The sequence below is a fragment of the Adiantum capillus-veneris genome, chromosome 21 (genome assembly GCF_014529385.1).
Source record: "Adiantum capillus-veneris isolate H3 chromosome 21, ASM1452938v2, whole genome shotgun sequence".
Classification (NCBI taxonomy): Eukaryota; Viridiplantae; Streptophyta; class Polypodiopsida; order Polypodiales; family Pteridaceae; genus Adiantum; species Adiantum capillus-veneris.
In genome coordinates, this window is record NC_140951.1 from 88,674,160 (window position 1) to 88,686,969 (window position 12,810).

Below are 12,810 nucleotides of genomic sequence, written 5' to 3' on the forward strand. Positions count from 1 at the left end.
GAAATTCCGAAAGGGGTGCCAGTCTTTGGGGCCAATATCTCTAGGCACGGAACTCTGTCGGGTCGTGTCGAATCAATTGTGAACTGTGAAGTGTTTTGAAGTGAATCTCTGTCGTATAGCGGTAGAATCTTGACTTGGAGTGTCCAAGTTTGTTACAGTGGTATCAGAACGTGGCCGATTTCTCTTCTACCAGGAAATCCGATCCTTTTCTCACGGCACTTATGGATTCCAACAACGAACAGTCGACTTCCTCTGCAAAGAGATCATGAAGAAGATTCTCACGAAGAGTACGGCCCGCCTCGGCCTACTCAAGTGGAGATTGAAGAGATGGAACGTCGACAATTGGTTGACGATGCGACAAAGATGATGATCAACCTTGCGAAGGATCCGAAATTTGCTAAATTTTTGACTCAGACATCCTTCGACGAAGTGCACACCTAGTGGCAGAAAGCCACAGAGCCACCCCTCAAACTGGCACTCAAGAAACCTCCTACTCCGAGGATGTTTACATAGCAAGAATTGGAAGAGGTGGTTGATACACGGATTACCCAGCTTTTTGACGCGAACAACAAAGCCAAAAAGCAGAAGAAAGGAACTGACTTCCCCGGTTAGTTGGGTCGTCAATCTACTTTTGCCTCGGCAAGAAAGCAGAAGATGTTTGTGTGATTTGAAGGAGTATCCAGTTCTTCTTCTGCTGACAAATCTTCTAGCTCTTCTAACTCGAGCGAAGAAGACAGGAAAGGGAAAAAGCGAAGCAAAAAGCAAAGCTTCGGAAAGGGCAACAAAAAGGCAAAGAAGCCTAAGTTTCGTCCAGTTTTTGATAGTTCTATAGAGGACTCGTCTTCGGATAGTTCGAACTCCAACGATCACAGACTTTACGCAAAGAAGAAGCATTTTTATAAAGCCAACCAATATGACTTTCTCGAGGATAAAAGCAAGAAAGTTCAAGAATTTAAAGGTGGACAGTCAATTAAATTTGACACTTTTTCTGGATTCTGAGATGCTTCGAAGGCTTTGGCCTTCAGACAGCAGTTTGATATAGCTTTCTCTGGAGGGCAATACTCAGAGCACTCCAAGATTCGGAGGGCTACCCCTTGCTTCAAGGGAAATGCTCGAACATGGTGGTCCCCCTTTCTTTTCAACAAGAAAGCGCCAGTTAAATGGCTGAAAAGGGCTTTTTATTTCTTCTTTGTTGACTCGGGAGTACGAACGAGATATAGGAACTGCTTGGAATCATCTCCGGATGACCAAGAAAGATACTTTGGACGCATATTGCGAGAGATTTTGGAGCTCTTTTCTACTTGCTTCTTCATTTAAGAAGATCTCGTTTAAAGAACAGATTGAGCGGTTTAGTTGCAGACTTCCTACAGAGATCCGAGATCACTGCTTAGAACAAAAGTCAGATTCTATTCAAGAACTGAAGAGTCGTGCGAAACGGGGCTTTGCCATACATTTAGGCAGTCTTAACTTACCCCACAGATGAGATCATGACGCAAAGAACCGAACATACTTCTAAAAATGAAAGTAGAAAGAAGAAGAGCCCCCAAGAAAAGAAAGATAAGGATGCACAACCCCGGCTCACTCTTCGGGAGAGAGCCAACTACATCAAAGAGGGGAAGTGTTTTGGATGCGGGGAACATGGGCATATCTCCGTGAAATGCCCTAAAAAGGCACAGAAAGAATAAGATGAAGAAAGGCCAGAGAGTTCGAAAGCGGTTGAGGAACGTGGACGAAAAGGCAAGATGAATGCAGGACTAGTTCCAGATTGATGGGTATTGACCCAAGTACGATTGATGAAAGTACAGAACTTTGCCGAGCTTGGGGCAAAGTGAAAGACCAAGAAGCCTTGATTTTCTTTGATGGAGGAGGCAAGGCAAACTTCATTTCACGTGAATTGGCGGCGCGACTCGAGATTACACCCGATCGGATGGGACCACAAGCAGAGGTAGTTCTAGCGGCACCCGGCAAGGATGTGGCCATTACACTTGCCATTGACAAACTTCGGTTGCATTGTCAGGGGTATTTGGGGCACGAGGACGTCTACATAATGCCCTTGGAAGGTTGTGATGTTCTCCTGGGAGTCCCTTGGTACCATAAGAACAACGCCGTGGTCGATTATCGGGCGAGGAAAGCGACATTGACTACTGAAAAGGGCCGAACCATTGTACTTGATGTGAAACTGAAGGGCGAGTCTGTCCCTATTGTATCGGCTTTGGCCGTTTCAAAATTAATGAAATCTAGTCTGTTTGTTTACTAGATCTTTTTGAAAGAGTTGAATGATGAACAGAAGACAAATATGTCTGACCTTTTTGAAAGAGTTGAATGATGAACATAGGACAAATATGTCTGACCTTGATAAAGAAAGCCAAGATTTTCTCCACACTCATGCCGATTGCTTTTTTGAGGGCCAGCTCGCCCTGAGGATCATACCATTGATCTGATACCTGGAAGCACACCACCGAATCGGCCACCTTACCGTATGAGCCGAGCCTAGAATGAAGAAATTATGAACCAAGTGAAAGACCTTGGATAAGGGTCTTATCCAGTCGAGTACTTCACCTTAGTGCTCTCCGGTGTTGTTGGTTTTGAAGAAAAGATGGATCTTGGAGAATGTGCATTGACTATAGAGCTCTCAACAAAATCACCATCAAGAACAGATTTTTGATTCCTAGGATCGATGATATTCTTGACCGACTCCAAGGATCCTCTTGTTTCAACAGGTTCGATTTGAAGAGCGGATATCATCAGATCCGAGTCTTGCCGGGAGATGTATACAAGACAACTTTTGGGATGACCTTCGGTTTATTCGAATTTTTGGTGATGCCTTTTGGCCTTACCTATGCTCCAGCGACCTTGACAGAATTTTTAGAGAGTACAGATCTTTTGTTTGATGACATTATTGTCTTCTCCAAGGATGAGGCAGAACATAGAGAACATCTGCTACAGGTCTTTCAGGCATTGTGAGATCACAAGTTGGTGATTAATGCAAAGAAGAGTGAATTTTTCCTACCAGAGATACACTTTTTGGGACACATCGTCTCAGCAGCAGGAGTGCAGATGGACCCGACCAAAATTGAGACTATTCGTGATTGGCCCGATTGGAAGAATGTCCATGAAGTTAGAAGCTTCTTGGGCTTATATTCTTACTACCGGCAATTCATTAGAAAGTTTGCAGAGGTTGCTTCCCCTTTGCATATCTTGACACAGAAAGGAGTCCCTTTCTCGTGGGAACCCCCAGAGGTGACTGCCTTTCAGACATTGAAAGAGAAACTTACTACATGACCAGTTTTGACTTTGCCGGATTTGCAGAAGTCATTCGAAGTATATTGTGATGCTTGTGGTCGTAGTCTGGGTGTGGTCTGAATGCAAGAAGGCCATGCCATTGCCTACGAGAGCCGATTGTTTTCAAGGCCGGAATTGACAGCACAGATATATGAGAAAGAGCTTTTGGCGGTTATCCATGCTCTCACTCAGTGGCGACATTACCTACTCAGAGCCAATTTTACGGTCTTCACAGATCACCAAAGTTTACGCTACTTCTTGTCACATAAGCAACTATCAGAAAAGCAGATGCTCTGTCTTGGAAGCCGTTGGTTCTGGCTATTTCCGCGATACACCATAGAAGCTTCGAGGATACAGTCGATCAGTATGCCACAGACACAGATTTTGCAGATATATTCAGTCGAATACAGAATGGGGAGGCAGTAGCGGAATATTCCATTCGGGATGGCTACTTGATGAAGAAAACGATGTTGTGCGTTACACAGTCGTTGAGGGAAAAGGTTTTAACCGAATGCCACTGTCCACCATTTACGGGGCACCGCCGGCATTGATACGACCTTGAAAGGTGTGGAGAAATACTTCTTTTGGCCGAGACTCAAGAAGGATGTGGACCATTTTGTATGCAGTTGCTTGGTATGCCAGAAGGTCAAGTTTGAGAGGCATAAAGCACAAGGATTGTTACAACCTTTACCCATACCCATCCGCCCCTGGGAAAGTATTGCTATGGATTTTATTTTTGATCTCCCGAAGACACAGAGTGGGCACGATGGTATCTGGATTGTTATTGACAAGTTTAGCAAGCAAGCTCATTTCATTCCAGTGAAGAAAACAGTCAAGCCGGATCACTTAGTGAGACTGTTCATTGCCTAGATATTGAGATTACATGGCATGCCTGAGACAATTGTCTCTGACAGAGATCCCCGATTCACGAGTTTGTTTTGGAAGGCTATTTGGGAGAACATTGGCACACGGTTGCAATTCTCGTCATCTTTCCACCCACAAACAGATGGGCAATTTGAGATTGCAAATTCTGTCGTACTGGATTTATTGAAGTCTTACATTTCAAATCAGAAGACTCATTGGGAAAAGTTTTTGCCCTTGGTGGAATTTGTCTACAATAACACGATCCACTCTTCAACGGGGAAGGCGCCATTTGAGATTATTGAAGGTGCTCCGAAGGTTCCACCCTTCCTAAGCACGAAAGATAAGATTTTTGAAGCCGACGAGTACATGAGGGACTTGGATACTACTTTTGCCAAGGTCCGGGAGGCTTTAGCAAAATCTCAGGAAAGACACAAGAAGGCAGCAGATCGACACCGTCGCGATTTGAAATTAAAGGAGGACGATTGGGTGCTCTTACGTCTTGAGAAGGCACGCATGAGAAAGAAAAAGGGAAAGGAGCGGCTTTTTCCAAAGCTTAGCATGAGATACGATTGACCTTTCCAGATAAAAGAAAAGATAAATGATGTCTCCTTTAGACTGAAGCTGCTCGATACTTGGAGAATTCACAATGCTTTTCATGTGAGTCTCTTAAAGCCTTTTAAAGGCGATGTGCGCGATGATGGGGAGCCAGATGAGCAACCCGAAGTGGAGGAAAGCGGAAGAGATACTCGTTCCAGAACAGATACTGGCACATAAAGATAGAAAGATAAAAGGTAAAGTGATAAGGCGGTTCTTGGTTAAATTCAAGAACTATCCCGCATTGGATGCGAAGTGGATGGAGGAGGAGGACCTGGCAGATACTCCTCAGATTGTGAACCTTTACCTTGAAGCATTCGGTTTAGCATAGTCTACTCCGATAGAACCCTGACTTCAGCATGGGCGAATCTAGTGCAGCGGGTTTGCACAAGAGGGGAGTCACTCCGCTCCTTTGTCGACAGATTGCCCCGATATTTTGATTTGATAGAAAGTCACCGATGTCCCTTTGGGTTTCAGGGATACTGTTGAGCTGACAGTATTCTACTGTATGACTTTATGAACTGGAATTCCTGATAATGAAAATGATACTGATTGATTTGTACTTGACTTGTTTGAGTGCAGGAAATGATAGAGGAAATGACTGCAGTATTTTGGTCTGATAAATCTCTATAGACATGATTGCAATAAGGATTAGTCAATCAGGCATTTGAGAGGTCCCGACTGGATCTAGATGCGATTGCTAAATACGTGGCCGATTAATCATGGTCTAAGATTGGAATGATTGTTGAATGTGATTTGTCATGTGATGTCGTGTCATCTCTAGTGATGTGATGGTCGATTGGTACATGTGCTAGATGTGTCGTTCCTAGTGCGTCGGTACTAACAGTTAGTGTCCGCTCAGACAGTTTATGGCCTCTGTCTGTTTTGCAAGCGTAATCGAGGGCGATTACAATGCTTTCAAGAGGGGGGTATGTCACAAATCAGTGACGTGGCATGCCCAGATACACCGGACACATTCCCAGCAGGCAGACAGTCCCAGAAAAACCGCTGACATGCTGACGTCTCATATTGTACGGACTCCCGCAATTTCTGGTGCAATTTTCGTTGACAGGCTGACGTGGCATGTGTACAAAAATTCCGTGATTTGCCGACAGCTGTACGGAATACTTGCTTTTGCGCAACTGAAATTCTACGCAAGCTAATTAAGTAGCTTTTGGAATAGATGCTTTATTTTAAGAGCTTTTGAATTGAGAAGCTTTTGGGGCTCTACTTTTGGGCATCCCTTGTAACTTATAAATAAGTGGGTAGGGCCCTCACAACTCAGAGCATTTGGACGCAGAGTCTGAGAGTGAGAACCCTCCCACTCTCTTGTATTTTTAACTCAGATTAATACAAAAAGAAATACCGAAAGGGGCGCCAGTCTTTGGGGCCAATATCTCTAGGCACGGAACTCCGCCAGGCGTGTTGAATCAATTGTGAACTGTGAACTGTTTTGAAGTGAATCTCTGCTGTGTCGTGGTAGAATCTTGACTTGGAGTGTCCAAGTTTGTTACATCTTGTAAGAGGTCTAAGAGATTTTCTAGTGATGACAACTCGTAGACCAAATCAAAGAACTAGTCCCACGTAATGCATGATGATGTAACCCTTCCAAAAGAAAATTTGATGAATAAAAAGCATAGATTCAATTTTACAAGCATTATGTTTGGACTAAGCTACTTTGTTTGCCCCCTGTTTATTTGTGTCTAGTCTTTGCACCTCCATCAAATACTCTCATACAGCTACCCTACTCTATCCAACGATATCATAAATTCTTTAAGCAAGGAAGGAGAGGATGGCATCTCTATGAGTATTCTTCTCCAAGCTAAGGGTCTTAGTTTCCTCTGAAACGTTAGGAGTTTGACTCTAAATTAATAGAGGTAGATGTTTCACGTAGTTGTTGTCAATTCCTTAGTCCAGACATTTCTTTTTATTGCTTGCAATCATCCATTATTTTATATGTGCTGATACTGCTCAAAATGCCTATTGTAGATGTTGGTAGGATCGCTGTAGGCATTTGTTATGATATACGCTTTCAAGAACTGGCTATGCTTTATGCTGCTCGAGGTATGCTCTCTCTCAGGTTTTTGTTTGTTTAAAACTGATACTATGGTTTGACTGTTCTAAGTGATGGCTATGGGTACTAAACGTGGTTGTACTCAGATTTTGAGACTGGTCTTTCTGAGTATTGGCTTACTTTTCTACCAATCTAACGAAGAACCACCAGGGACACCACCTTAGCAACCAATGCTCACTTCGTAGGGTATTCAAAGTTTCAAGATATGCCAAGCATATGCAGGAGAAGGCCATAAAGGCAATGTTCAAGCAGCGGTAAGACTTGAAGGCACCTTCTGATTCTCAAACCAAGGACGCGACTGCAAAATTGAGGCCGTTAAGTAAATAGTTCAGGGATCTAACAATCAAGAAAGGCAAGACGACTGGTAATGGAGGGCAGTGATTTCAAAGATTTTCATCAGCGGGGAGTTATCAAAATATCCCTGGGTTTATTGGTGTGTGCCCTCTTATGCTGGATTGGCAGGAAGAGAAGCTCTTGGACTAAATGCGGATGGGCATGGTCATTGGTGCCATTGAGCAATTGATCCTCATCATTGGACCGTTGCTATCGCAGTAGCCTAGGTAGCTTCCAACTCTTTATTGGAGGGTGGAGTATTTGTGGGTTGCAAAATGATCCGGATATTAGAGGGTGGAGTATTTGTGAGTTGGGAGATGATCTGGATACCCGCAGTATACACCATTACTTTCAGTTTTGATGCTTACTCTTAGAGCAGTCAGCAACAATACTTTTGCACATGCCAGTATAGCGACTGGTGAGTCAGTTGAGTTAAGGATATTTTTGGTAGAGCTGGGCTGACCCCCAATGGACAGCATTTGCACTTCTTGGATGTCTTTCGGGGGTAGCGGCTGGATGGTATACTTGTCGGAATAGGTAGTGGAAGCTGCAATGAAGACATGGACTGGCCGCTGATCTGGTGGATACTTCAAGTCCAATCTGACTCAAATCTGAAATGACCCTGTGACACTAGAGAATACTGGCGGTGCCACATACATATACAACTATGGAGAAGCAAGATCACTAAGAGAGAGAGAGAGAGAGAGAGAGAGAGAGAGAGAGAGAGAGAGAGGCTCTCCATATTGATACACAACTGCATATACAAGTGTTCATTGCATAGATGTGGCATGCCCTCGATGAATAGACCCCTGGTACACACAAGTGCTATTGCTACTGCCATCTGCCCCTGCACACGAGACCATTGAATCAGCCTCAACAAAGGCAACCTTCCCTAACATTGTCTTAGATGAAGCAATCTGCTCCTCCTCCTGACACCACACCAGATTTGGAGAGAGAGATCTACATGCCTATAACACTGACCATATATGAGTGCCCTCTAGAGGGCTAGGGATCTCTCCTCTCCTATGCCCGCACCATTGGGGATCCTCTGTCTTTGCCTAAATTGGGCTGAATACCCATTGACATCGCACAGCTAGCAGCTATAGAGAAGCCAAAGCTGAGCCGTACTGTAAGGAGACAACAAAATTGAGTGCTAGCTTAAAAATAAATGAAGCGGAAGAGAAATCACAGTCCACAGAACAACAAGACCCCACAGATTTACATCCTGCACCCGAGCATTTCAAATCCTACACCACGGAGGAGCGTAAGGTTATACAAAGGCTTAGAGAACACCTACCGATGGAAGTAATGGAGTCTATGATGGTACATCGATAGTTAAGGAAATAGAGTTAGCAAACCTGTTTTCATTGCCCAAGATCTGACATAGACTGAGGAATATGTACTTAAGGAGCTTCTCAAGGAATTCAAGGATATATTTGCTTGGACATATCATGATATGAAAGGTGTTCCACCTTCCGTGGTGCAACACATAATTCCCATGAATAGCACGGCTAGACCAGTCCAGCAACGACCCTACCCAATGAATCCTAAGTATGCAAAGATTGTTCAAGAAGAAATTGAAAAGCTTATCAAATGCGGATTCATATACCCTTATGAGCACTCAGAGTGGGTGTCTCCAATAGTTATTTTGCCAAAAAAGAATGGGAAACTCAGAGTGTGCATGGATCTCAAGAAAGTCAATGCCGCCACTAGGAGTGACTATTATCCCTTGCACATATTCGGAACATGTGCTTGAAAGAGTTGCAGGGATGGAAGCTTATAGCTTTTTAGATGGGTACTCTGGCTACAATCAAATCGCAATTGCACTAGAGGACCAAGCTAAAACTGCTTTTATAACCGAATTTGAAGTATTTGCATTTTGTGTTATGGCTTTTGGCTTAACCAATGTCCCTGTTACCTTCCAAAGATTAATAAACATTGCTTTTAGGGAATATTTGAGGGAGTTTTACGAAGCTTTCTTAGATGACCTTTGTGTTTATTCTTCTTGGAAATAACATCTATCATGTTTACGAAAAGTGTTTGAAAAGTGTAAATTATATCGCATCTCATTAAACCCTTTGAAATGCCAATTTTGGGTTAAACATGGAGTCCTTTTAGGGCATGTAGTGTCCAAAAATGGGCTTTCCACAGATGAGAGCAAAATTAAAGCCATTTTCAATTTGCCACCACCTACAAACTATAAAGGAGTTCAAAGATTCATGGGCCATGTTGGTTATTACCGGCGGTTTATTTTAAACTTTGCCGAGATAGCTCGCCCATTGTACAAGCTTCTTATTGAGTTCTACTGGACCGCGGAGTGTGACCATGCTTATGAGTTATTAAAAAAGGGCCTTGACAAGTGCTCCCTTCCCATCCTACGAGTGTCCGATTGGAATGTAATTTTCCATGTGCATATTGATGCATCCAACTTGGCTATTGGGTGTGTTCTAACTCAACCAGGAGAACATAAATTGGACTATCTCATTAGCTTTGCCAGTCGTCAATTAAATGATGCCGAGAGGAACTACACCACTACAGAGCGGAAAGGTTTAGCTATGATTTACGCAATAAAGAAATTTCGCTACTACCTTCTTGCCAACAAGTTTGTTTTCTATGTGGATCATCAAGTGTTGTTGTATCTAACGAATAAACCTTGTTCCACGGGAAGAATTACACGATGATTATTAATTCGTCTTGAGTTTGATTTTACCGTTGTGGTGAGACCTTATAAAAGACATATTATGGCGGATCATTTGTCTCGCATATCCAATGGTGAAGCCCCTACTGGAATCGATGATGCATTGCCCGATCTTTCTTTGTTCGTAGTCGAGACCATGCCTGAATGGAGTGAGAAGATTGTGAACTTTTTAGTTAATGGTTTTCCATCCAAAGAGCTTCGTAATTATATAGCTCGAAAACTATTAAAGGAATCTTCATTTCGTTCCGACGAGGCTACCTGAGGAGGATTCTGCAACCTAACCAACTACCCAATAAGAATAAGTAGGTGAACTAAACTATGGATCCATAGAAAATGGGAGGGATCTGATGACTATTTGTAGTTTACCATTGATGAAGACGTGAACGTAGCAACGAGAAAAAAAAAACTGGGGATCTAAAAAAAAACGGAGGGAATTAATTTAGTAGGTTCTTTCTTTTGGTGGTTGTGACTTAGCTAGAATAACCATGTGAACCTTATTCTCTAATTGCAAGAACTCTCTACAAGCCAGGGAAGGACGATATTCTTAGATGTTGTGCTCGTGAGGAAGAGTATTTATACATACTGCAAGAAGCCCACATGGGTATAGCTGGAGGATATTTTTCAGAGGAAGTAACTCCTAGAAAGGTGTTGTAATCAGTCTATTGGTGGCCTATCTTATTCAAGGATGCATCACTTTTTGCAAAAGAGTGTGATGAATGCCAATGTTACAAGATCACATAACGAAAGGATAAGATGCCCTTACATCCTATTAAAGTGACTGAACCATTTGAAAAATGGGATTTAGACTTTGTAGGCCCAATTAGTTCGGTAGCTCGTAACACTCAATCTCAATATATTATTGTTACCACTGACTATGTGACGAAGTGGGCGGAAGCAAAGGCGACACGCAAGGCTGATGCAAGGTCAACTGCTAAGTTTCTCTTTGAGAACATTAATACATAATTTGGTTGTCCCCTTGAGATTGTGAGTGACAATGGTACTCATTTAATAAATGGAGTGATAAAGGAACTCACGACAAACTTCATGATGGCCCACCATAAGTCTACACTTTATTATCCACAACCAAATGGCCAAGCTGAGAGTACTAACAGGACTTTAATTTCTATCTTGACCAAAACAGTGGAAGCTCATCGCTCAGATTGGGATTTGAAGCTGACATTAGCTCTATGGGCTTATCGTACTGCTTACAAAGTGGCTATTAATAGTACACCATTCAAGATGGTATATGGCCAAGAAGCAGTTATACCATGGGAGTTTGTAATTCCTAGGTTGCGGGTAGCTTCTCAAGAAGGTTGGAATGGTAACCCCTTTAGTTGAACGTTTATATATCCTTGAGAGGTTAAATGAAGAAAGACAATTGGCTGTACAAAATCACTTTAGGATATCAAGTTTGGGGATAAAGTCATTATGTATAGAGTGCATAAAGAGAAGAAAAAGTTGAAATATGCGGGAAAAGGATCATATAGGGTATGCAAAATCACCCCACAAGGTACCATTCGTGTGGAAACTTTTGCTGGAGTTGAAACCATTGGATTCCTCAATGAAAGTAAATTTAAAAGATACTATGATCCTTTAAGCCAAGAGGAGCTATGTGCCATCCATTGAAAAAAGACAGCCAAGATACAAGCAAAAGACAGCCAAGATACAAGCAAAATTGAAAAAGATACAAGCTCAAGCCGAGGCTAAGGAGCGACAGCAACGTATTAGACTCTAAGGAGAGGCCAACCTTGGAGTTACACCTGCATTTCAAGTTGAAATAGAGGATGATTGGTTGGACTCTGACACACCTCTACGATACCCTATTGAGTTAAATAGTGTCGATGGAAAAGTGTTATATAACGCCTTATTGGACACGAGCTAAATATAATTTGCTATCATATGGAGTGTGGTGTCAGTTAGGAAAGCCATCTCTATCTGAGAGTACCATCCAAGTCAAGGGTATCAATAAGAAAAAAACTACTATTTTTGGAACCTAACACACTTTTGTCAGTTATGACAACGGGGTCGTAGCTCAAGGCTTTTTGGTCATATCTGCTGGAACTATAGAAGGCAATATAAACCTAGGACGCAAGTAGATGTGAGCGACCAAATGTACTATTGATTGGGGGACTGAGAGTGTCACAACACAGAAACCAACTCTTAGCCCTGCCATTCAAACGATAATGTCTGAGATATCAGCTCCGTAGGAAATACAAACCAAAACATTACATGTCCAAGGGGTTTATTCATTTGTACCTATAGCCGAACCCTCTGGAGCTGAATCGAAGCAGGAGACACACAAGACTCATCGTAATATAACAAAGAAAACATACAAATGGGTCCCTAAAGCTTCTTTAGCGACCATTTTTTACGCTAAAAAACAGAAGCTTTGTAAGAGACGTCCCACTCCTTCTAAGAAATGTAAGAAAACGTTGCGTTGGATTCCTAAATGACTATTGGAAGCCCAAAGCTACTATGAAGGGAATGATCAAATCTGGGTGCCTAAAGGTAAGGTGTTCTTACTTGTCACGTATAGACCCTTGTAAGTCAAATCTTGTAACAATAAAGCCAATTGAAGACCATGAGAAGGGGAAAGATCTTGGAATACCAGAGTGACAGGGAACGGCCGGAACGGGCCCCTGCCGTTCTCGGAACGCGTTCTTACACAAGCTAGCCGATCGGGGGCGGAACGACGTTCCGTTCGAGAGCATAACCGGAACGCGGAACGCGAAAACCCGAACGGCGGCCGTTTAAAAAAAAAACAACCATTTTGAGCTTCGTTTTTGGATGCTTGGGAGAGGGGGTGAGAGGGCTATAGCCTATCGTACATAAGGGAAACTTTGTCTCCTATAAACCTCATTTCTCCCTCAAAACTTCAAGGGCCAAGGTCGACAACGGTGGCTTCATTGAACTTTTGAAGTTCTCATGCTCAAGCTTCACATGCTCTAGCCTCGGTCCTCTCCAT

At 42.8% G+C, this 12,810-nt stretch overlaps 1 protein-coding gene across 1 annotated transcript in view; it reads left to right on the forward strand.

The window, feature by feature from the left end:
* LOC147431314 (Nitrilase/cyanide hydratase and apolipoprotein N-acyltransferase family protein) overlaps positions 1-12,810 on the forward strand; it is a 148,168-nt gene that overhangs the window by 102,255 nt on the left and 33,103 nt on the right. The window contains exon 5 of the mRNA XM_086493921.1: positions 6,730-6,804. Coding sequence (XP_086350047.1) covers positions 6,730-6,804 — 75 coding nt within the window. The remainder of the gene's footprint in view (positions 1-6,729; positions 6,805-12,810) is intronic.